Below are 21,791 nucleotides of genomic sequence, written 5' to 3'. Positions count from 1 at the left end.
TTGCACGAGGTTCCCATTCAATGGAGGGATCGTTAGAGGCTCTGTGGCGACAACATCCAGGCCACCTCTGTAGAGGGGACCTGAGTCTGCTCTTTCCCAGCCTCTACTACCTACAGAACATCACCGGGGTTAAGTTGGTGACCTTAGAGTCAATGAGATGAGTTCTTCATGAAACTAGGCCTCAGCTTCCTCCTTTTACTAAGAGTTGTGAGGATTAAATGAGATAATACATATGAAGCACTCAGCATGATGCCCAGAACAGGCGTGCTCAATAACTGAAACTTTCTGAAAGACTTTTGAATGCAAAGGTCTTTGTTTGTTTGCATACCTGGGTGGGCTTCACAGTCTATAACCTCTTAGAGAACACATGCAGAATCCTGTGTGTATAAACCACTTGTTCCTGGGCCTACCTTCTGGAACCGCTATCCCCTCCCACGGGGGAATGTGGCTCTAAGCCCACAGGCATCAGTCCTGGCTGCTCAGGCTGCCTGTGGTTGGGGCTGGAATTGTTCTCTTCATTTTTTGCCAAGGAATCTTTGGGCTGGAATCCTATAGGTGGAATGGCAGGTCAGAGGGATCGTGTGTTTGTAGCTTTGTTAGATATTTCACTCCATTCCCACAACCTCTTGCATTCCCTTGAATACTGCTTGCATTCCCACAGCCTCAATAGCAGATTGTGGTCAAATTTTGAGATTTGTGTAAATCTGCTAAACAAGAAATGGTATTTCAGGCTTTTTTAAAAATTTCATCATATTATGAGCAAGGTTGAGCATCTTTTGACATGCTTAAAAGGTCATTTGCATTTCTTGGTGTGTCTTTCTTGTATTTAGAAGCTATATATTGGTTTAGCTTGTAATTTATGTTCTTACTTTGCTAATAGTGGACTTCTTTTTCTATATATGTTGTTTTAATTTTTTATGGAGTCAAATTCATCAGTCTTTCCCTTTATGATACGTGGATTCTGAAATCAGGAGTTGTTCTCATTTTCAGGTTTACAGGAATTTCTTCATTTTCCATTTTCTTCTAGTTCTTAGATGATTTCCTTCTTCCAGTGACTCTGGCACCACTCACTGAAAGATACCCACCCCCCTCAATTTCCATATGCAGTTGAGCCTGTTTCTAGATTTTTATTAAATGTTTCATTTGTTTGTCTGTATATTCTTTAGTTTTCCCAACCCCCAAATCAAACTGTTCATTTTAAAGTTTTTTTTTTTTTGTTATTCTGGCCTGTTCTTCAAAATGATCTTTATAATAAGAATAGTGTGGGACTTCCCTGGTGGGGCAGTAGATAGGAATCTGCCTGCCAGTGCAGGGGACATGGGTTCGATCCCTGGTCCAGGAAGATTCCACATGCCATGGGGCATGTGTGCCACAGCTACAGAGCCCGAGTTCTAGGGCCCTAGAGCTGCAACTACTGAGCCTGCGTGCTGAAACTACCGAAGCCAATGTGCTTAGAGCCTGTGCTCTGCAACAGGAGAAACCACTGCAATGAGAAGCCCATGAACCACAGCTAGAGAAAGCTGACACACAGCAACAAAGGCTCAATGCAACCAAAAAAAAGAATAATGTGTATGACAAGGGCAAGTGTCCATTAAATAAGGTTAAGGGAGAAAACAGACAACAGAACCACACAGTATATACATATGTGTCTTTTTCCTTATAGAAAAATAGTGGAAGGGAAAGAGCCAGGAGAGCCTTGAGTGGTTATTTTTCAGTAATATGGCTATGGGTAGCATTATCTTCTTACTGATGCAAACCTTAATGGAAAAACTCTGCCAATCGCCACACGGCTGTCTCAGCCTCCTTCCCCCTCACCTCCCCCCTGTGCCACTCTGGAGACCTTGTCACAGCTCGGGGCCACAGCATCTCTTTGTAAAGGAGGGCACACATTACCGCCCAGAGGAGCCCAGGGTTATGGCCTCTGCCAGATCTGGGGGTGGGGTGGTAGGGAAGTTTCAGGCATACCTGATTCCCCACCCCACTGTCCTGTTCTCCATTAAAAGCTCTACACCCCGTGTTCCTTATTGCCCAGGAGGCTGATTCCTAAGGGGTAAGGGAACACCAAGGGCCATTCTCACTAAGTTCCTACTCCGGCCCAGCAATGTACAATAGAACTTTCTTTGATGGTGGAATGTTGTTTTCTGCGCTGTCCAATAGGGTGCCACTAGCACATGTGACTATTAAGTACTTCAAATATGGCTGGTATGGCTTTTTAAATTTATTTTTAATTAATTTAAATAGCCACTCTACTGGCCAGTGCCTCTTTGGCCAATTCCCAACCCAGTCACTCCCCTTCCAACCTAGAGTTGGAAGGAAAGAGCCTGGCTGTGTAGGTGGACTGAGAGGCCAGGCAGGCTGGTGGAGGCTGGAGAGAGGGCTGGAGAAGGGGGCCAGCACACCAGCAGCCTGCCCAGCAGCACAATACTGCAGGTGGGAGGTGAGCAGGAGCCTGGCAGCCTGGCAGGCAGCTTCCTCCAGGGGCAGGTCTCTTTGTCTGCAGACCTACTTACAGCAACCCAGGCAGCATTGTTTCCTGGGGAATGGAAAAGCACCCAGCAGCTGAGCGGCCTCAGGCTGGAGACTCACAGGAGGAAGCAGGACTGAAGAGGGGCTGGGGGAGCCCACCTGGCCCCAGGACCCAGACGCCACCTGGAGGTGGGGTACCCTGGGTACAGAGCTCATCTCGGCGATTTGGTTTTCCTACTTCTACTTCAGGAGTGTGAGGCCCTCCCTTCTGTTTGGGGCTGGAGGACGATGGCAGAGCGGGCATGAGTGAGGGCAGAGTAGCCAAGGACTGGGACCTGGGGGCCCCAAGGAGGATGCCAGGATGTGGGGCAAGATCTCACGCTGCACTTTTGAGGGTGATTTGGCGATCAGTCACTGGGGCTGTTTCCTGCCCTCAAAGGGCCCAGGGTTGCATGTCCTCCAAATGGACTTTGTGTTGAGAAAATGCTACCGAAAAGGGGAACTGTGCCCCCACAGAACCTGTGGTCAGGCGAGAGGGCAGAGGGGTCACATCAAGGCTTGGAAGTTCTGAGTCTCAGTCAGTAGAGTCCAGCTCCTTGAGTTTGTTGGTTAGCTGCTTTGTGCCTGGCCCCAGGCTCTGGTGAGAAACAAACTACCCTTTGAGTCTGGTTGGCACCAAGAGAAGGTATCCTCATTTTCTGGGGGAGAGAAACTCGGTGTGTTTCTGGCAAGGGTGGTGAAAAGAACACTTCATTCTGGGGGACTCCGTGAGATATAAATGGACGCATCTCTAAGGATATGGATGTGTCTCCACCTGTCCATCACAGGGGCTCCCATGCCCAGTTTCCCCCTAGAGCTCCCTGGGGAGCAGAAGTGTGTTCAAAATGCAGATCACCAGCACCCTTGCAGGAGGGGAGGCAACACTGCCCTCATCTGGGCATTCTGCGCTTTATGCTGACCCCTGCTGGAGCCTCCTCAGGCTCTCAGGTTGGGAGAGACAGGACAAACCCCAGAGGGAAGGCCTCCCAGCAGTGAACTTGCTCTTGGGGAACTAGGCTGTTAGTTCCCCAAGGCAGTGCTTTTGCTACAAAGGATGGAGCTTCTCCTAGAACACAAGCACACAGGAAGATAAGGGAGGAATCTGGAGTGTTTCAGACATTTAAAGCCAAAGGACACACAGGCGCTTCACCAGCCAAGAGGCAAGTCCACCAATGTAGACCCTGGAGTCTCATAGAGTCATGTGAGGGGTCAAGGGAAGTGTCACCAGGAGGCAGAAGGGAGGGTGGGATTGCCTCTCTGCAGCCACCTTTGTGGACATACACACCTTAAAAATACATTCTGTAACCCCAACCCCATCTCTCTGGAGTCTTAGATACGGAGTCCAAGAATGGAATTTTTAATAAGCTTCCTCCTTCCCCATTAGTCTAAGAATTATAGTTCTCTCCGCCCTGTGTGCAAAGCACAGAAGCTAGTGAGAATGCGGGCCTCCTCCCCTGGGGGTCCCCCTAGAACAAAGGGGAGGCAGCAGGCCTGTGGGAGTTGGGGAGGTCAAGACCCTGAGTGACTTGAGAGACCCCCCACGCCTGTCCACAGGTGCTCGTGATGAAATCTCAAATACAAAATAAGAAGCATCGCTTCTCGGCTCCTCCTTCCCCAACATACACAGAAGGGAACAGAGAATAGCACACTGTATTTCCTCAGTGATATTCTTCCATGACTGGGACCTACTCCATACAGTAAACAGTTGTAGGAATATGTAGTTTCCATAAAACAAAATTTTGAATGGAAAAAAAAAAGATGCAGTCTATAAACAAGTATCTTTCCTGAAATAGGCCCCACACAGAAAAGCTACCTCCCCTCTCAGAGGGCAGTGCAGCTCTGGCAATGCGCAGCTAAGCCAGGGTCACCCGCTGAGGGGGCTGCTCAGCCCTCTCCATCAGCATGCATGTCCACCCACAGACCCTCCTGCATCAGAGGCACCTGTCCCTCAGGTCACTGACCCACATTACAGTCCGACAGGGTTGCAGTGACTGCTCACGGCTGCCCTGGGACAGTCCCACTCTGTGTGGGTGCAGTGGGGGACAGGAGTATGACAACACAGACGAGAGAAGTCCACGGCAGACGTCAACCATCGCTTTATTAAGGCTCAGAGTGGTTTGCCAGTCAGAGGGGCTGAGTCATTCACTCCACAGATCCTCGCCGTGTTCCACTTGTGGGTGACACTGACGGTGGAAGTTCTCTCTGAGAGCCAGAGCCACACTCACATCCGCCTTGGAGGATGAGAGGTGTGTGCAGAGAGTGTGGCTCAGAGTGTGGGACTGGCTCTAGCAGACCCTGGGCTCTGGCAGGGGTGCTGGCAGGGAGGCACTGGGGGGCAGGGACATCTCCCCCATCCCTCCCAGCCCAAACTATGGCTTTGTTATCCTATTGCCACGTGAGTGGGTGCGGAGGGCCCCTTCCCCACCCCTCACTCCACAGGCCCACGTGCTACACTGTGGGAGGAGACAAAGGGGAAGCCCTGGAGAAAGCAGAGGCCCCCCAACCCCATGCCTGGGACCAGGCCAGACCTCAGGAGCTCTGAGCCCCCCAGTCACTCCTCCTCAGCTCCCCCCAGCGATGGGTCTCCTCAGGTTGAGGCTGTTCACTCAGAAGTGAACCCGCAGAACGTCCTGGCTGGCGAACGGCTGCTGGCAGGCTGTGCACGTCACGGCCAGGGAGCGCTGCTTCTCGCCCAGGCAGGGCCGGCACAGGAGGTGGCCACAGGGAAGCTGGTATGCAGACTCCCTTCTGAAGTAGGGGGAGAACACTCTTTTGCAGGATGTGCATTCAGGGCCCAGGCTGCTCCCAGACTGCTCTGGTGAATCAGGGGGGAAAATAGACCAGGGTTAGGGAAAGTGGTCCCCGGTCCAGACGCCATCTGGGAGGCAGGGCATGTGCCTGGAGTAGAATAAGAAGCTTCTCTACCCTGCACCCCTGCAGCAGCCTGGCTTCCTCCCTCCCTAGGTCACCCCTGACTGATCAGGGAGGAGAAGGTTCTAGGGAGCCTGAGAATCTGGGGAGCCTCCTCTCGATCATCAGTGATCCAAGAAATGCTCAAGAAAAGCTGGCTTTCGAGGGCTGCTAGGCAGCACCAGGCCCTGCCTGCGGCTCTCCAGCAAGATGGACTTTCCCCTGGATAGGCTGCCAAGGTCAGAGCAAGGCACATGCTCATGCTGACAATCCTGATAAACTGCAAGAAAGGTGACATGTGACAAGCAGAGGAAAAAGCAGAATATGGTGTGATATACCCAGGCTGAGCAGGTTAAGAGGGGACGGAGGTCACCAGAGGGGCAGGGCTGAGGTCTGTCTGTGGCAGACCTGCCTGCTGAACCTGGCCCTGCATCACTGGAGCCCTGGAGCCCAGCCGCTCCCCTCCCAGCCCGTCCGTCAACCCCCTTCTTGTGCTTCAGGCTCTCCCCTTCATGCTTCCCACAAGGTTTCCTGCATGAAGGCCACAGTGGGTAGGTTCTGCCACTCCTCCTCCCCAAGCTATACCTACCGCTCTCCCTTCTCTCATGGTCCTTGCCTAGGGTTGCTGCTCTCTCTCCATCAATCCACCCCCACCTGGAGAGGGCAATGATGGCCTCTTGGGTGAACAGCCCTAAGAATGAAAGGGAGCCAGCCATGCATGAGTGAAAGAGACACCAAGGACAGAGAGAGGCAGGTCCATTAAAGAAACAGAAAAGACAGGTGTGATGCGAAAGAGTACGGCTTTGAGAGTATGGCAGAAGAACATGCAAGACCTCACAGGCCGAGGTCTTGAACTTATTCCAAGTTCAACAGGATATCTTGGAAGAATTCTAAGAAGTGGAATACCATGACCTGGCTGACATTCTAGGAAGATCCTGAAGGCTCCTGTAAGAGGACGGGCAGGGTAAGGGTGACTGCAGAGGAGCAGCAGAGGCTGCTACGGGAATCTGGGGGAGCAGCGCAGGAGCCAGGGCCAAGGTGGCAGCAAGAGGGATGGAGCAGAGAGGACCTCCCTGAGATCTACTTTGGAGGAGTGTAAAAAGGACTTGATGATGAACAGAATGTCAGGAATGTTGACGGGAAACCAAGGATGACCTCCCATGTTATAGGCTTGACCACGGGGTAGAAGATGCTTCCTCTTTACCAGTGATTGGATAATGGGGGGCTTTGGAGGACAATCTTTGGAGGCACCAGCAGTTCTGAGATATTCACTTGAGATATCCATGAGTTTCCCCTATAGGGGTGCCAAGTAGCTGTAAGGGAGGTCAGGGTCTGAGTTCCAAGAAGAGGCAGGAGCTATACGTGAACATGGGCAGTCACCGGCCAAGTGGGCTCTCACATGAGTGGTACAGAGTATAGCAAAGAGGGTCCAAGACCAGAGTCTGGAAGAGAACAAAGAATCAGCAATGGAAACTGAAGAGACACTGTTGAAAATTAGAGAAAAAGAGCATAACATCTGGAAGGCCAAGACAGAAGATGTTTCAGGAAGGAAGGGGAGGTTAGCCACAATAAGTGCTGCCAAGAAGGTAAGTGACCATTGAATCTGGGGTCATGGAAATTGCTGGTCACCTGGATGAGACAGGTTCTGGAAATGATCAGGATGGAAACATAATCAGAGAAACTGGGAGGTGGGGACAAGAGGCAGAAAAGGTAAGTTGGCCTGGGATCCAGGCAATGAGAACAGACGCACTTTAGACAGGCAGGGGGAAGAAAGTGTACACCTTATCATTAGCCCTGCCAGATTTCACCTTGTAAAAAACACCCCAGGTTCTCTCACTTTGTATCCTGACTGAGTCTATCATCCACTGTGGTCCCAAGTTCATTTTAGGCAAAACTTGGCTCAGTAAGCTACCACTGTTCTAAGATGCTGCTTAATAGGGAGGGATGAAGATGACATACTCAACTAGAAATCACTCTCCACATTTACATAAAGTTACCAAAGATGTCAGATGGGAGACAGACTACATTTAAAAAAACAAGCAAAAGGGAGAAACAAACAAATGTCCTCAGGACAGAGTAATTAACATTAGATCTTACCAAAATCACCAAGCCCCAACACTGTAGAATTACTAAGAATTAACTAAAGAAAGCCTTTCCTGTGATGAGTTACACTTCATAGGCAACCCCTCAATTCCCTCTAGAAAAGGAAAGGCCTGGGTGTTGGAACTAGGGGAGCCTGGGTGTGGAGGTCCACAGAGCCCCACAGGTATGGCCCCACATTCTGTTCAGGGGTCTGAGGAGATGCACAGGGCCCCTTCTTACCCGAGCTGGTGCCGGGCCTCCAGGAAGTATTGTTCCCTCTTGTGCTGAGGTGCTGGAGCTGTCCCTTGGTCAGCCGAGCTGTGAAGGAGGGCATGGAGCCAAGGGTTGATGTCAAGGCAATTTCCAAGCTTTGTGACAGTTTTTGCTCATGGGACACTGGGCCTGTTAAGAGATACACAGACCACAATATCAAGAGAGAGTTCTGGCAAAAGAGAAAACCAAAACACAAAGTCCTCTGAAGACCACAACATAGTGTTTCTTCTTCTTCTTTTTCAAACATTCTCATTTTATTAATTTATTTATTTGTCTTTAGCCAAGTCACACAGCATGAGGAATCTCAGTTCCTCGACCAGGGATAGAACATGTGAGCCCTGCAGTGCAAGTGTGGAGTCCTAACCACTAGACTGCCAGGGAAGTCCCATAGAATGGTACTTTTAACTTCAAATAGACACAAGCATAAAGAAAGTCCTCCCTAGTTTCCACTAATAGACTGTGTTAACAGGATACCAGGAGGTAAAGCCCTGGGGTTCCTGGCAGTTCTTACCCATCTCACATTGCTTTCAGGATTCCTGGGCTCTCGGCCAGCTTTCCTCCTCCTGTACAAATTACCGGGCAGGCCTGGGCCACCTAGTGGCGCACCTGCAGAACTGCACCCTACTTTCTGAAGGCGTCCCTACCTGCCAAGAAGTAACTGGGGCAAGCAAACGCCCAGCCTTGTACCCCTGGCTCCTTGCCCCACTCCCTCCTCAACAGCCTTAGTCTACTCGTTCCCCGTTCCCGTCTGCTAGTTCCTCAGCTCTGCAGGGCAGGGCCACTGGCCTGCACTCTCTCAGTGTTCGTATCTTCTCGCCTCCTTACTAAAGCAAAGCAGTTATTACCGAGTGGAATAATGAAGTCCTCTCTACCCATTTCACTATCTAGAGGGCCTTCTCTGGATGTGGGCTAAGGGTGAAGGCAACAGGGGATGGGGACAGCTGCCCAAAAAAGAACCCAGAGATTTGCCAGGATTCCCCAAAGTGGTACCCTAAAAGTACCCCAAAGCAGGGAGTGGAATGTTTGTTCTACAGTATGCAGGATATAGGGTATCAGCCTGAGGCCTTGAAGGAGCACTAGTCAGCGTGCTCCTGCGTCACCAACAGATCTCTTGAGGCTAACACCAATGGAGATCTCCACAAACATCAAGGTCTAAGCACCTTTCTCTTCATCTTGCCCCATTGCACTTCAGATGCTTCCAGGAGTTTTTGGGGGTCTTGTTTACTAAAATTTACAAAGTCAGAGAAGACACAGATGTAATCTTTAAGTTACTATCTGTATAAGCCTTTTAGACTAAGACAGGAACTTAAAGAATGGTAAAATCTAAAGGGACTAGTTTTCATAAGGAAAAAAAAAAAGTTGTCAGAGCTTTCTCCAAAAGCACCAAGCACTGACAATCACAGGGGAATTTTACCAACATGCAAATTGTAAATGATTCTAAAACTATTAAGTTGTTCCAGAGTTTAGAAAAGGAGGATTTCCTAATTCTTACGGAATAAATCATCAAAACCAAAACCTGACCAAAAATGGTGTGCACTTGTGAACACACACACCCAACTGCAGTTCAATCTTATTAATGCATGCAAAAATCCTAAATAAAAACACTAGCAAACAGAACCAAGCAGTACACTAAGAGAAGCATGAACAAATGAAATTTCTTACAGGAATATAATAATAGTTCAATATTAAGAAGCCTACTAGTATACTTTACTGCATTATCGTTGTTGTTCAGTCACTAAGTCGTGTCCAACTCTTTGCGACCCCATGGACTGCAGCACGCCAGGCTTCCTTGTCCTTCACTATCTTCCAGAATTTGCTCAAACTTATGTCCATTGAGTCAGTGATGCCATCCAACCATCTCATCCTCTGTTACCCTCTTCTTCTCCTGCCCTCAATCTTTCCCAGCATCAGGATCTTTCCCAAGGAGCTGGCTCTTTGCATCAGGCCAAAGGATTGGAACTTCAGCTTCAGCCTCAGTTCTTCCAGTAATATTCAGGGTTGATTTCCTTTAGGATTGACTGGTTTGATCTCCTTGCTGTCCAAGGGATTCAAAAAAGTCTTCTCCAGGGACTTCCCTGCTGGCCCAGTGGTTAAGACTCTGAGCTCCCAATGCAGGGGGCCCAGGTTCGATCCCTGGTCAGGGAACTAGATCCCACATGCTGCAACTAAGACCTGGTGCAGCCAAATAAATGAATAAATATTTAAAAAAAAAAAAAAGTCTTCTCCAGCATCACAATTTGAAAGCATCAATTCCTCAACACTCAGCTTTCTTTATGGTCCAACTCTCACATCCATACATGACTACTGAAAAAACTATAGCTGTGACTATATGGATCTTTGTTGGCAAAGTGATGCCTCTGCTTTTTAATATGCTGTCAAGGTCTGTCATAGCTTTTCTTCCAAGGAGCAAGAATCTTTTAATTTTGTAACTGCAGTCACGGTCCACAGTGATTCTGGAGCCCAAGAAGATAAAATTTGCCACTATTTCCACTTTTTCCCCCTTAACAGATATGCAAATATGCCATGAAATGATGGAACCAGATGCCATGAAATTAGTTTTTTGAATGTTGAGTTTTAAGTCAGCTTTTCACTCTCTTCTTTTACCCTCATCAAGAGGCTCTTTAGTTCTTTACTTTCTGCCATTAGAGTGATATCATCTGCCTATCTGAAGTTGAAGATTTCTCCTGGCAATCTTGATTCTAGCTAGGTGACGCAGTGGAAAAGAATTCACAGGCCAATGCAGGAGACACAGGAGATGTGGGTTTGACCCCTGGGTCAGGAAGATCCTTGGGAGTAGGAAATCACAACCTACTCCAGTATTCTTGCCTGGAAAATTCCATGGTCAGGGGAGCCTGGTGGGCTACAGTCCATTGGGCTGCAAAGAGTCAGACTTGACTGAGCATGTACAAGGATGTGAGTGAGAATGTGGCACAAAATCAATCACTTTACTGCATTAAAAGGTCTAATGATAAAAAAAAAAGATCTAATGATGGAAAATCATAATATCATCTCTATGATATTGAAAATGCATCAGACAAAAAAAAATGCATCAGACAAAATTCAATCTTGGGTAAAAACAATGAATAAAATAGGAATCATTGGTGTGGGAAAGTGCCTGAAGCCCCCAATGAACCCCACCTCCTGCTACTCATATCCTTTGAGTGTGAAGTGGATTCAGTGACTTGCTTCCTACAGAATACAATAAAAGTGATGTCACTCTGTGATTAGCTTCTACAAGACTGACTTCCACTTATTTGCACATGCTTGTTTGCTGCCCTTGAGAAGCCCATGTGGCACGGAATTGAGGGCAGAATCCAGCCACCAGACAAAAAGGAAGTGAAGCCTGTAGTGCAACAGTTCAGCAAGGAACTTAATCCTTCCCTTGAGATGGCTGCAGCCCTGTCAACACTTTGATAGCAGCCTTGAGAGACCCTAAAGCAGACAATCCAGCTAAGCGATGCCTGGATCCCTGACGGAGAAGCTACAATAAACGTGTGATTCTTTAAGCTAGTAAGTTTTGGTATAATTTAAGCTGGCAAAGCACAAAACAAAGTGCCAGGGCCAAGGGTCCCCCAGGAGGAAAGACAACAAGGGGCTTGGACACGGGACAGGGGTTACCTGTTGAACAATCCATGAGCTCACTGGCAGCTTTCATTTTCTTAGCAGTGTGCTCTGAGGTAGAGGGTGAGACCAGAAGGCTTGTGGTAGAAAAACAGGAAGCATTTAAGCCAAGGCTACTGTCTGGGCCATGTTCGGCCTGCTCCATCTTCCTTTTCCGAGAGGGCAGAGCAATGGAAGAAGGGGCCACTGCCAATGCAGTCTGTGCTCTCCCGAGCAGCTGGCAGCCAGGGATGGAGTGCTGGAGTAGGAAATGGTCGATCCGCGCCTTCAAGGAAGGGTGAGGCAAGGGCTGGGAGTGTGGAGTAAAGGCTACTCCTGTGAAAGGGTCACTGGGCACTCGGCCCCATGTGGCTTCACTGCGGTTACACTTCTCCAGCGTGCTCTGGTCAATGACCTTGCCTGAGGGCAGTAGCATGGGGAAAGGCATGATCTCCAGGGTGATGGGATCTAAGAACTCTTCAGGTATATCCCGAATTACCTCAGCCAGCTCCTGTAGGCTAGAGGGGGCCTGCTGGCCCTCAGACTGGCCCCCAGAATCACAGTCACTCTCCATGGGCAACGCTGGAGCCTGTAAAGACAAGTCCTGAGGGAGACTCTCTGAGGCAACCAGCAGGACACTGTCTATCACTTCCTGAGAGCAGGTTTTGGCTGGCTGACCCCATACCTCTAACCGCTTGATACAAGGGACACCACCACCTGTCACATGGGTGATACAGATCTTGAGATGGGCCACGTGACTAAGAGAAAGAGCCCCTTTATTCCAGAGTTCTTGGGCCACAATAGCAGGCGAGGGGAGTGTGGCTTCCATTGGGCCAAAAGGTGGCCTGGCCTTGAAGCCCCTGTGGCTAAACACCACTTGGCTCTGGTTTTTCAACAAGACTTTGCCCACCAAAGTGAATGCTTCCTTGTCCGGAATGGATGGCTCATCTGGGGTCCGGCACTCAGGGGTATTCCATGATGCTCTGCTGGATAAGGCAGATGTGTACATTTCCAGGCCAGTGACATTCTGGCCTCCCCCAGCTGAGAGATCTATGTTAATCCTACAGATTTCCACATTGAAGGGAAAGGAAACTGTCACATAGACCGGTGGCTTAATGAAATACTCTGTCCTAAAACCGTGACTTCTCTTTGTGAGGTCTTCAGAGATGAGATTTTCTACTTCATAGCCATCAGCTGATATCTAGATTTAATGACAAAAATGAGACACATTGATTTGATGAGCTCTAAATCAAGGTGAGTTTTCAAGACCTTGTCACTTCTAGTAAAACTCTAAAGAAAATCTGAAGTTCCTCATTTGAAATTTCCTCTATTATATCAAATTTTCCTTTTCTTTTTTCTTTTTTTGGCATGCATCCAAGATCAAATGAAAGGCTGAGGGCAACTGTGCCCCTGAATACCGCCCATCCTTAAAAAATGAGCAACAAAACTCTGCCTAACCAACCAAAATCGCTTCAAAATAACATCTCTATGAAAAAGCAGCAGATATACAAGCTTTTTTTAACCTTATTTTTAAATTTCAGAGGATGAAAATGTACAGATTTAGGGGGAAATGAAGATGTTCACTGAAGTTTCCAATTTTGTATTTGGACTCTATCAATTGTAACAGTTTCCCCAAGAAGGCACAACAAAGGAGCTTCTTGTAAATCTCTGAATGATGAAACCTGGTGAAAAAAAGCCTGCATAGGAACAAGGACCACAAAAGACTATGGGAAATTTAAAACAGTGAATGTGCTAAGGGTGAGACTATGAGTAGCTTTTTCTCCCTCTTAATATTTCCAATACTGTCATAACCAATGGAAATTTTAAGGTATCATTGTCTGAAGGAGTGAGCTTAATAATCTGGGAACTGGAAATAGTGTGCTGCATACAGAAATTCCAAACCGGGGAGAAGTTCAATTCTACCCTGGGAGTTTCCTTACTCCCTGCCCTGGACTGTGGAAACATACCCTCCTTTGCACAAAAGGGGAGGCAGCTTAATTCAAACAATAAAGCACAAGGAATCCATATAACAAATATAAGCCATTATTTCTAGCATGAGTTAGCAAGAACAGCAGTGAGAGAATTTCTACCTTCACTCTGACCTTGAGTGAAATTAAAATTTATCATCAATGATAAACTGAAGAAAACTGGAGAGAAAAGAACCCTCCACAAAATGAGTCACAACTCAGCTGTCTGACTTTAGAGGTGCAGCCTGACCCATGCTTACCTAAATATCATCTGGAAGACTCTAAAACAATGAGGGTGAAAGCACACTAAGCCTGAACTGTCTACATACACAAGTAAGGAAATGGGGGAAAACACGAAAAATAGATGTCATTTATTTATATATGTGTATATACTTGTTCTGTTTACCTTGTTGCAGTAAATTCTTGGTCTGAACTGTGGGAGACAAAGATTTATTACCATCTTTATGGCTGAGAGGATAGCTTCCAAGCATCAGAAATAGCCTTAAATGAAAAAAGAAAACTTAGTATTAGACAAGTTAAAATTCAAATCTAAACTGTTAGGAGTTGATTCCTAAGAGATGAGAGTTAAACAGAGTAACAACAAAAATTTAACATACACTCTCATGGTCTATACTTCCTCTCTTTCTATACAACACGCGATGATTACAAGGGAGATTTCTTTTGCAGATTGTGTGGTTTGGTTCTCTGGCTGACAGCTGTTCTAAAGCCCCAGTGGAGGCAAGGGCCTATCAGCTCTGCAAGGAGCTCCCAACAGGAAAGGGAGGGTCAAAAGTAGATGAGCTCAAAGTAAAAAGATGACTACTTAGTTGTAAGGTTTAGAATGAAAAGGGTCACAGAAAATAATAATAGTGGTGCTATGCATCTTTCATTTAACACTTGTTAATGCAGTTATGTTTTATTAAAGTGAAAACAATTAGAAGAGTAAAAAATATTATTGAGAAATAGAAAATCTTAGAGTTGAAAACATCTTAAAAGAACATCTAATTCAAATCCAACTGATCCTTGAACAAGGCAGGGATTAAAGGCATTGACCTTCCACACAACTGTTGAAAATCCACATCTAACTTTACAGTCTGTCCTCTGTATTGATGGTTCCACATAAGTGAATTCAACCAACCTCAAATTGTGTGGTACTGTAGTATGTATTTAGTGAAAAAAAACCCATATATAAGTGGACCTGCACAATTCAAGCCTGTGCTGTTCTATGGTCAACTGTAGTCATTTTGAAGACCAATATCCAGGGAAAGGGAAATGGATGAAGGTCAAAAAGTACAAACTTCTACTTAAAAGATAAGTAAGTTCTGGGGATGTAACATACAACATGGTGACTATAGTTAACAACACTGTATTGCATATAGAAAAGCTCCCAAGAGAATAGATCTTAAAAGTTCTCAACACACACAAAAAAGTGTAACTACATGAGGTGATAGATATTAACTAATCTTGTTATGGTAACCATTTCACTAAATATATAAAATCATTATGTTGTACACCTTAAACTTATACACCTTGAACTATATAATGTTATATGTCAATTATAGCTCAATAAAACTGAAAGAAAGAAAATGACTAATGTCCAACAGCCTTTGTTACATTCTCTATAGAGAAGCAGGGAAGCCACTAGAAACATCCCTCCTAGTGGCAAGCCTCTACAGTGGATCTGCACTCCTTGGAAAGGCCAGCCAGTCCATGCTTTTCCATCTAACAGACAAGGCCATGAAAAACTCCCAGTAGGGACGGGGCCACACTCTGCGGTCTTTGTTGTTGTGCTCAGTAGATGCCACCTGCAGAGGCCAGGCACATTGGGCATTCTGCAACATTTTAGTGAGCAGTTTGATTGCAGCCCTGAAATTAAAAGACGCTTACTCCTTGGAAGGAAAGTTATGACCAACCTAGACATATTGAAAAGGAGAGACATTACTTTGTCAACAAAGGTCCGTTTAGTCAAGGCTGATTTTTCTAGTGGTCATGTATGGATGTGAGAGTTGGATTATAAAGAAAACTGAGCACTGAAGAATTGATGCTGTTGAACTGTAGTGTTGGAGACGACTCTTGAGTCCCTTGGACTGCAAGGAGATCCAACCAGTCCACCCCAAAGGAAATCAGTCCTGAATATTCAATGGAAGGACTGATGCTGAAGCTGAAACTCCAATACTTTGGCCACCTGATGTGAAGAGCTGACTCCTTTGAAAAGACTCCAATGCTGGGAAAGATTGAGGGCAGGAGAAGGGGATGACAGAGGATAAGATGGTTGGATGGCATCACAGACTCAATGGACATGGGTTTGGGTGGACACTGGGAGTTGGTGATGGACAGGGAGGCCTGGCGTACTGCAGTTCATGGGGTCGCAAAGAGTCGGACACGACTGAGCAACTGAATTGAACTTCTGCACAATGAAGTTCTACAGTGAGACTTTTGAAGGTTTGTTATCTCAGCCTAACCCCTATGTCTATTCTACATATGATCACAAAATGTTTTTTAACATGGTTTTAATACAGGCAGAATTTTCTAAGAAGGGAACTTCCATGTAAATTATATGAAGATCATACTTGGTTTACTTCAGGTTTTTACCAAGAGGAGTTCACTTCTGAAAAGCACATCACTGAGAGAAATGCTAATATATCTGACAGTCCACATTTGTAGCAGTCTGCATTCTAGATGATTCTATATGTTGGTAAAAGTTTTTGATTACTTTTTTTTTTTGGCCATGCCACGAGGCTTCTGGGATCTTAGTTCCCCAACCAGGGATCGAACCTGTGCCCAGGCAGTGAAAGAGCCAAGTCCCAACCACTGAGCCACAAGGGAATTCCCTTGATTACTCCTTTATGCCTTCCAGTATGGTCATATTCAAACATTCACACATGAGAATAAATTTTCACACTTTAAAATTTCTACTTTAAATTATTATTAAGTCTTTTGTGTGCACACATATGTGTTTGTTTTACAACTACATAGTAAGGTTATATTATCTTTGACTTTAAATTCAGGACAGTACATTACAAAATATTTATTATTAAAAAAGAGAGATGAATCTGATGGAATAGAAAATCCTTGGCCTAAAGTCTCCCAGTCTTTGTTCAGAACCTGTGCCGAAAACTCCTTGTTCTTCTCATTTTTGGAGACATACATGCTGTCTTTTGCCAGCCTTCTAGAATCTGCCCTGGAATCAACATGGATAGTTGACAGAACTCCTTTTTTGGAAGATTGTTTTAATATTTCCAGGCTGTTAACATCCTTGTTCTCCATAGTAACTCAAAAATTAGTATCTAAGGAATTACATCTCCAAATATTCTCAGGGCCCTTGTATGTACCTCCTTTTGGTCAGGAAACTAGAACTCATTTAGAGCAGCATTTCCTTCAAGTCTCCCACCCAAGTAGGGCAGTGCCTTCTTGTTAACTTTTTGTTTTAAATGAAAACTTAAGCCACTGAGTTTAGTTTAATATAGAAGTATTAAAATGATTATATGGGGCTTCCCAGGTGACACTAGTGGTAAAGAACCTACCTGCCAATGCAAGTTAGACATAAGAGACCTGGGTTCGAAATCGCGGTCAGGAAAATCCCCTGGAGGAGGGCATGGCAATCCTCTCCACTATTCTTGGCTGGAGAATCCCATGGACAGAGAAGCCTGGCAGACTGCAGTCCATAGGGTCGGACAGTTGAATACGACTGAAGCGTGATTATATATGATTATAAATGATTATATAGCCCAGACCAAGGAAACAAAACATTTCTCCAAAGAAAGCAAGCCTAAGATTTGCCAAAGGAAAACAGATAATATGATATCAACAGATGGTGACAGGACCAATTTGCAGAACTAAGCTGGTCCTAGGTAAATTGGTGAAGTTAGCCAGCTCCAGCATTTGTGAAGGTTTTCTTTTCATTGCCACAAACACTTGTCTCCTCCCTTCTTTGCCCTGATAGAAGGTGGCTTTGGTAAGAAAAAATAGAGAGACAGAAACTGTGTTATAATATCAAAATACTGAGAAGTGTTTCCTATTAGTAAGACAAAGGCAATCATCTCTATCCCCACAGTTCACATCTTAGGTCTTTTCTCTGACTTTCAGAGAAAAAAACAAACTCTGGCAGAGGTAACAACGCTAACCCATTGAGGTACTGATTTGATTTCTTAATGGAAGGCACTGATTCCACTAAGATATACATTCCTCCTGTCTCTTGTTACTTTCTTGGACATTTCACACTGTGGTCTTTTAACTTTATTTTTCCTATCATGATATTTATTTATCTGAGAATGTAAATGTCAGAATCAGAAGAACCTGGGTAGGGGTCTTCTTGGAGTCATGATGAAGAGTTTTCCTGTGAATATGAAGATAAATGGAAAAGTCTTCAAAACTTATCCGAGTACCCAATGTAGTAAATGGTAGCATGAGATGGAGTTGCTCAGATTTGACTACCCTCAGGACAACTGCCCTTTGCCTTTAACCTGTGGCTTGGCTATCACCAGATACCTGTTCTTGTGATCGGACTTGACAGATGACCAGGATGAAAAGGACAAGGGCTTTCAAACTTTTGCAATCTCATAACTTAAAAAAATTTCACTTCAGATACCTGACAGTAGAGAATCTGATGGCCCTTCCAGTCAGTGCAGTAATTTAAAAGAGTTATCTGAACTGTATCTCAGAAAACACAAGGCTCACTCTTCTCGTAAGTCATTAGACTAAGACCCTCTAGTAGCAAAAACACAACTCTGGCTAGGGAAGCATATACACAAAATGACTTAGAAGATGCCACTAGGGTTAATTGGCTTTTTAAAATATTTTTTAACACCAAAAGTATTTTGTATTGGGGTACAGCTGATTAACAACGCTGTGGTAGTTTCGGGTAAACAGCCATACATAGGCATCTATCCGTTCTCCTCCAAAACCCTCTCCCCTGCAGGCTGCCACATAACATTGAGCAAAGCTCCATATGCTATGCAATAGGTCTTTGTTGGTTATCCATTTTTAAATATAACAGTGTGTACATGACCTTCCCAAAGTCCCTAGCTATCCCTTCCCCCACAGCAACCATAAGTTCCTTTTCTAAGTCTGTGAGTCTATTTTGTAAGTAAGTTCATTTGTATCATTTCTTTTTAGATTCCACACACAAGGGGTATCATATGATATTTCTCCTTCTCTGACTTACTTCACTCAGTATGACACTCTCTAGGTCCATCCACGTTGCTACAAATGGCCTTATTTCACTCTTTTTAATGGCTGAGTAACATTCCATTGTATATATGTACCACATCTTCTTTATCCATCTCTCTGTCAATGGACATTTAGGTTGCTTCCATGTCTTGGCTATTGTAAACAGTGCTGCAATGAACATTAGGGTGCATGTATCTTTTCGGGTCATGTTTTTCTCTGGATATATGCCCAGGAGTGGGATTGCAGGGTCATGTGATAGCTCCATTTTTAGTTTTTTAAGGAACCTCCAAGTGGCTGCACCAATTTGCATTCCCACCAACAGTGCAGTAGGGTCCCCTCCTCTCCACACCCTCTCCAGCATTTGTTGCTTGTGGATTTTTTGATGATAGCCATTCTGACTGGAGTGAGGTGATATTTCATTGTAGTTTTATTTGCATTTCTCTAATAACTAGTGATGAACATCTGTTCATGTACCTATTGGCCATCTGTATGTCCTCTCTGGAAAAAGTCTATTCATGTCTTCTGCCCATTTTTAAAGTGGGTTTTTTTTTTTTTTATGCTATTAAGCATCATAAGCTGTTCATAAATTTTGGAGACTAATCCTTTATTCGGAACATCATTTGCAAATATCTTCTCACAATCTGTGGGCTGTCTACACATCTTATTATTTCCTTTGCTGTGCAAAAACTTTTGAGCTTCAGTAGGCCCCATTTGTTTATTTTTGCTTTTATTTCCATTATTCTGGGAGATGGATCAAAAATGATGTTGCTGTGATTTATGTCAGAGAGTGGTCTGCCTTATGTTTTCCTCTAGGATTATACTGTCCAATCTCACATTTAGGTCTTTAATCCATTTTGAACTTATTTTTGTGAATGGAGTTAAGGACTGATCTAACTTCATTTTTTTACATGTGGCTGTCCAGTTTTCCCAGCACCATTTGTTGAAGAGACTGTCTTTCCAACATTGTGTAGTCTTGCCTCCTTGGTCAGAGATTAATTGACCATAGGTACATGGGCTTATTTCTGGGTTTTCTATCCTGTTCCATTGATCTATATTTCTATTTTTGTGCCAATACCATACTGCTTTGATGACTGTAGCTTTGTAGTATAGTCTGGAGTCAAAGAGCCTGATTCCTCCAGCTCTATTTTTCTTTTTCAAGATTTGCTTTGGCTATTTGGGGTCTTTTGTGTCTCCACACAAATTCTGAGGTTTTTTTGTTCTACTTCTATGAAAAGTGCCATTGGTTATCTGATAGGGACTGCACTGAATCTGTAGATTGCCTTGGGTTAGTCATTTTAACAATACTGGTTCTTCCAATCCATGAACATGGTATATCTTTCCATCTGTTTATGTCTTCTTCGATTTCTTTCATCAGCATCTTATAGTTTTCAGAGCATAGGTCTTTGTCTCCTTAGATAGGTTTATTCCTAAGTATTTCTCTTCTTGATGCAATGGTAAATGGAATTGCTTCTTGAATTTCTTTCTAATCTTTCGTTGTTAAGTGTATAGAAATACAACCGATTTCTGTGTATTAATTTTGTAACCTTAGTTAGTTAGTTAGGTCAGTCGCTCAGTCGTGTCCGACTCTTTGCGACCCCATGAATCACAGCACACCAGGCCTTCCTGTCCATCACAAACTCCTGGAGTTCACTCAAACTCATGCCCATCGAGTCGGTGATGCCATCCAACCATCCCATCCTCTGTCGTCCCCTTCTCCTCCTGCCCTCAATCCCTCCCTAATTCATTGATGAGTTCTAGTAGTTTTCTGGTAGCATCTTTAGGATCTTCTAAGTATAGTATATGTCATCTGCATTTAACTTCTTTTCCAATTTGGATTCCCTTTACTTCTTTTTCTTCTCTGATTGCTATAGGTAGGACTTCTAAAACCATGTTGAATAAAAGTGGTGAGAGTGGACATTCTTGTCTCATTCCTGATCTTAGAGGGAATGCTTTCAGCTTTTCACCACTGATTATGAAACTAGCTGTAGGTTTGTCATATACGGCCTTTATTATGTTGAGGTATGTACCCTCTATGCCCACTTTCAGGAGAGTTTTTATCATACATGGGTGCTGAATTTTGTCAAAATCTTTTCCTGTATCTACTGAGATGATCATATGGTTAGGTATATGATCTTTTTAATGTATTGTTGGATACAGATTGCTAGTATTTTGTTGAGGATTTTTGCATATATATTCATCAGTGATACTGGCCTGTAATTTCCTTTTTGTGGTATCTTTGTCTGATTTTGGTAACAGGGTGATGGTGGCCAGGAGAAGCCACAATAGGTTTTATTCAATTTAAATCTTAACAACTGATTAGCTCTAAAATGGGTACCAATATCCTTATTTTGCAGATGAACAAACTGAGGCTCAAAGAAAGATGAAGGTAGGACTCAGATTCTAAATCTTTCTAAACCACTCTGGTTATTGTCTACTTGGACACAATTTACCTTGAAGGATTAATCAGGAAGCTATACGGCTTAAAGTCAGATGTTCTACAGATAACTTACAACCTTTTTCCCTCCTGTTACTTACGTCTAGGTTTGGTATCATTCATTAAAAAAAAAAAAAATCAGTTCTTCCAAACTTATAATTAATGTGGCTATGCTCTTTTGTTGTTTAGTTGCTAAGTCATGTCTGACTCTTTTGTGACCTCATGGACTGTAGTCTGCCAGGCTCCTCTGTCCATGGGATTTCCCAGGCAAGAATACTGGAGCAGGTGGCATTTTCATCTCCAGATCTTTCCGACTCAGGGATTGAACCCACATCTCCTGCATTGGCAGGCGGATTCTTTATCACTGAGCCATTGGGAAAACCCTGCAGCTAGGCTCTACAATGCAGGAATTTAGAAACCTTGACTACTTTTTACAACATCTGTTCAAGCATCTCACCTCATGAGGCTTCTCAACCTTCATGTATGCATGCTAAGTCACTTCAGTTGTGTCCGACTCTCTGTGACCCTATGGACGGTCCCAGGCTCCTCTGTCCATGGGATTCTCCAGTCAAGAATACGGGAGTGCGTTGCCATTCCCTTCTCCAGGGGATCTTCCTGACCCAGGTATGGAACCCAAGTCTCATGTGTCTCCTGCACTAGCAGGTGGGTTCTTTACCACTAGCACCACCTGGCAGAGGTTAATTTCCTAAGTCAACTATTAAAGCATATGGACCTGTATCTGACCAGACACAGCCTATCTGCTCTCCACAGTGCTTACCAAAATCTAATTTGAGAGACTATTTATAGAGACTGTTTCTGTCCATCCACACTGCATTCTTTTTAGTGCTGGC

At 44.8% G+C, this 21,791-nt stretch overlaps 1 protein-coding gene across 4 annotated transcripts in view; it reads right to left on the bottom strand.

Moving 5' to 3' along the window:
- Window positions 1-4,577: 4,577 nt before the first annotated feature.
- Window positions 4,578-21,791, bottom strand: part of UBOX5 (U-box domain containing 5) — a 45,258-nt gene continuing 28,044 nt past the window's right edge. For 3 of the 4 annotated variants that reach the window (XM_043478881.1, XM_043478882.1, XM_043478880.1), the window contains exons 2-5: window positions 13,744-13,838; window positions 11,389-12,571; window positions 7,738-7,899; window positions 4,578-5,320 (exon numbers count right to left, since the gene is read on the bottom strand). In XM_043478881.1, the coding sequence (XP_043334816.1) occupies window positions 5,112-5,320; window positions 7,738-7,899; window positions 11,389-12,571; window positions 13,744-13,797 (1,608 nt within the window). In that variant the 5' untranslated portion in view covers window positions 13,798-13,838 and the 3' untranslated portion in view covers window positions 4,578-5,111. The remainder of the gene's footprint in view (window positions 5,321-7,737; window positions 7,900-11,388; window positions 12,572-13,743; window positions 13,839-21,791) is intronic. The other variant, XM_043478883.1, reaches the window with a different exon arrangement.

The sequence above is a fragment of the Cervus canadensis genome, chromosome 10, assembly GCF_019320065.1.
Source record: "Cervus canadensis isolate Bull #8, Minnesota chromosome 10, ASM1932006v1, whole genome shotgun sequence".
NCBI classification, from domain to species: Eukaryota; Metazoa; Chordata; class Mammalia; order Artiodactyla; family Cervidae; genus Cervus; species Cervus canadensis.
This window is presented reverse-complemented; position numbering and strand designations above follow the sequence as displayed.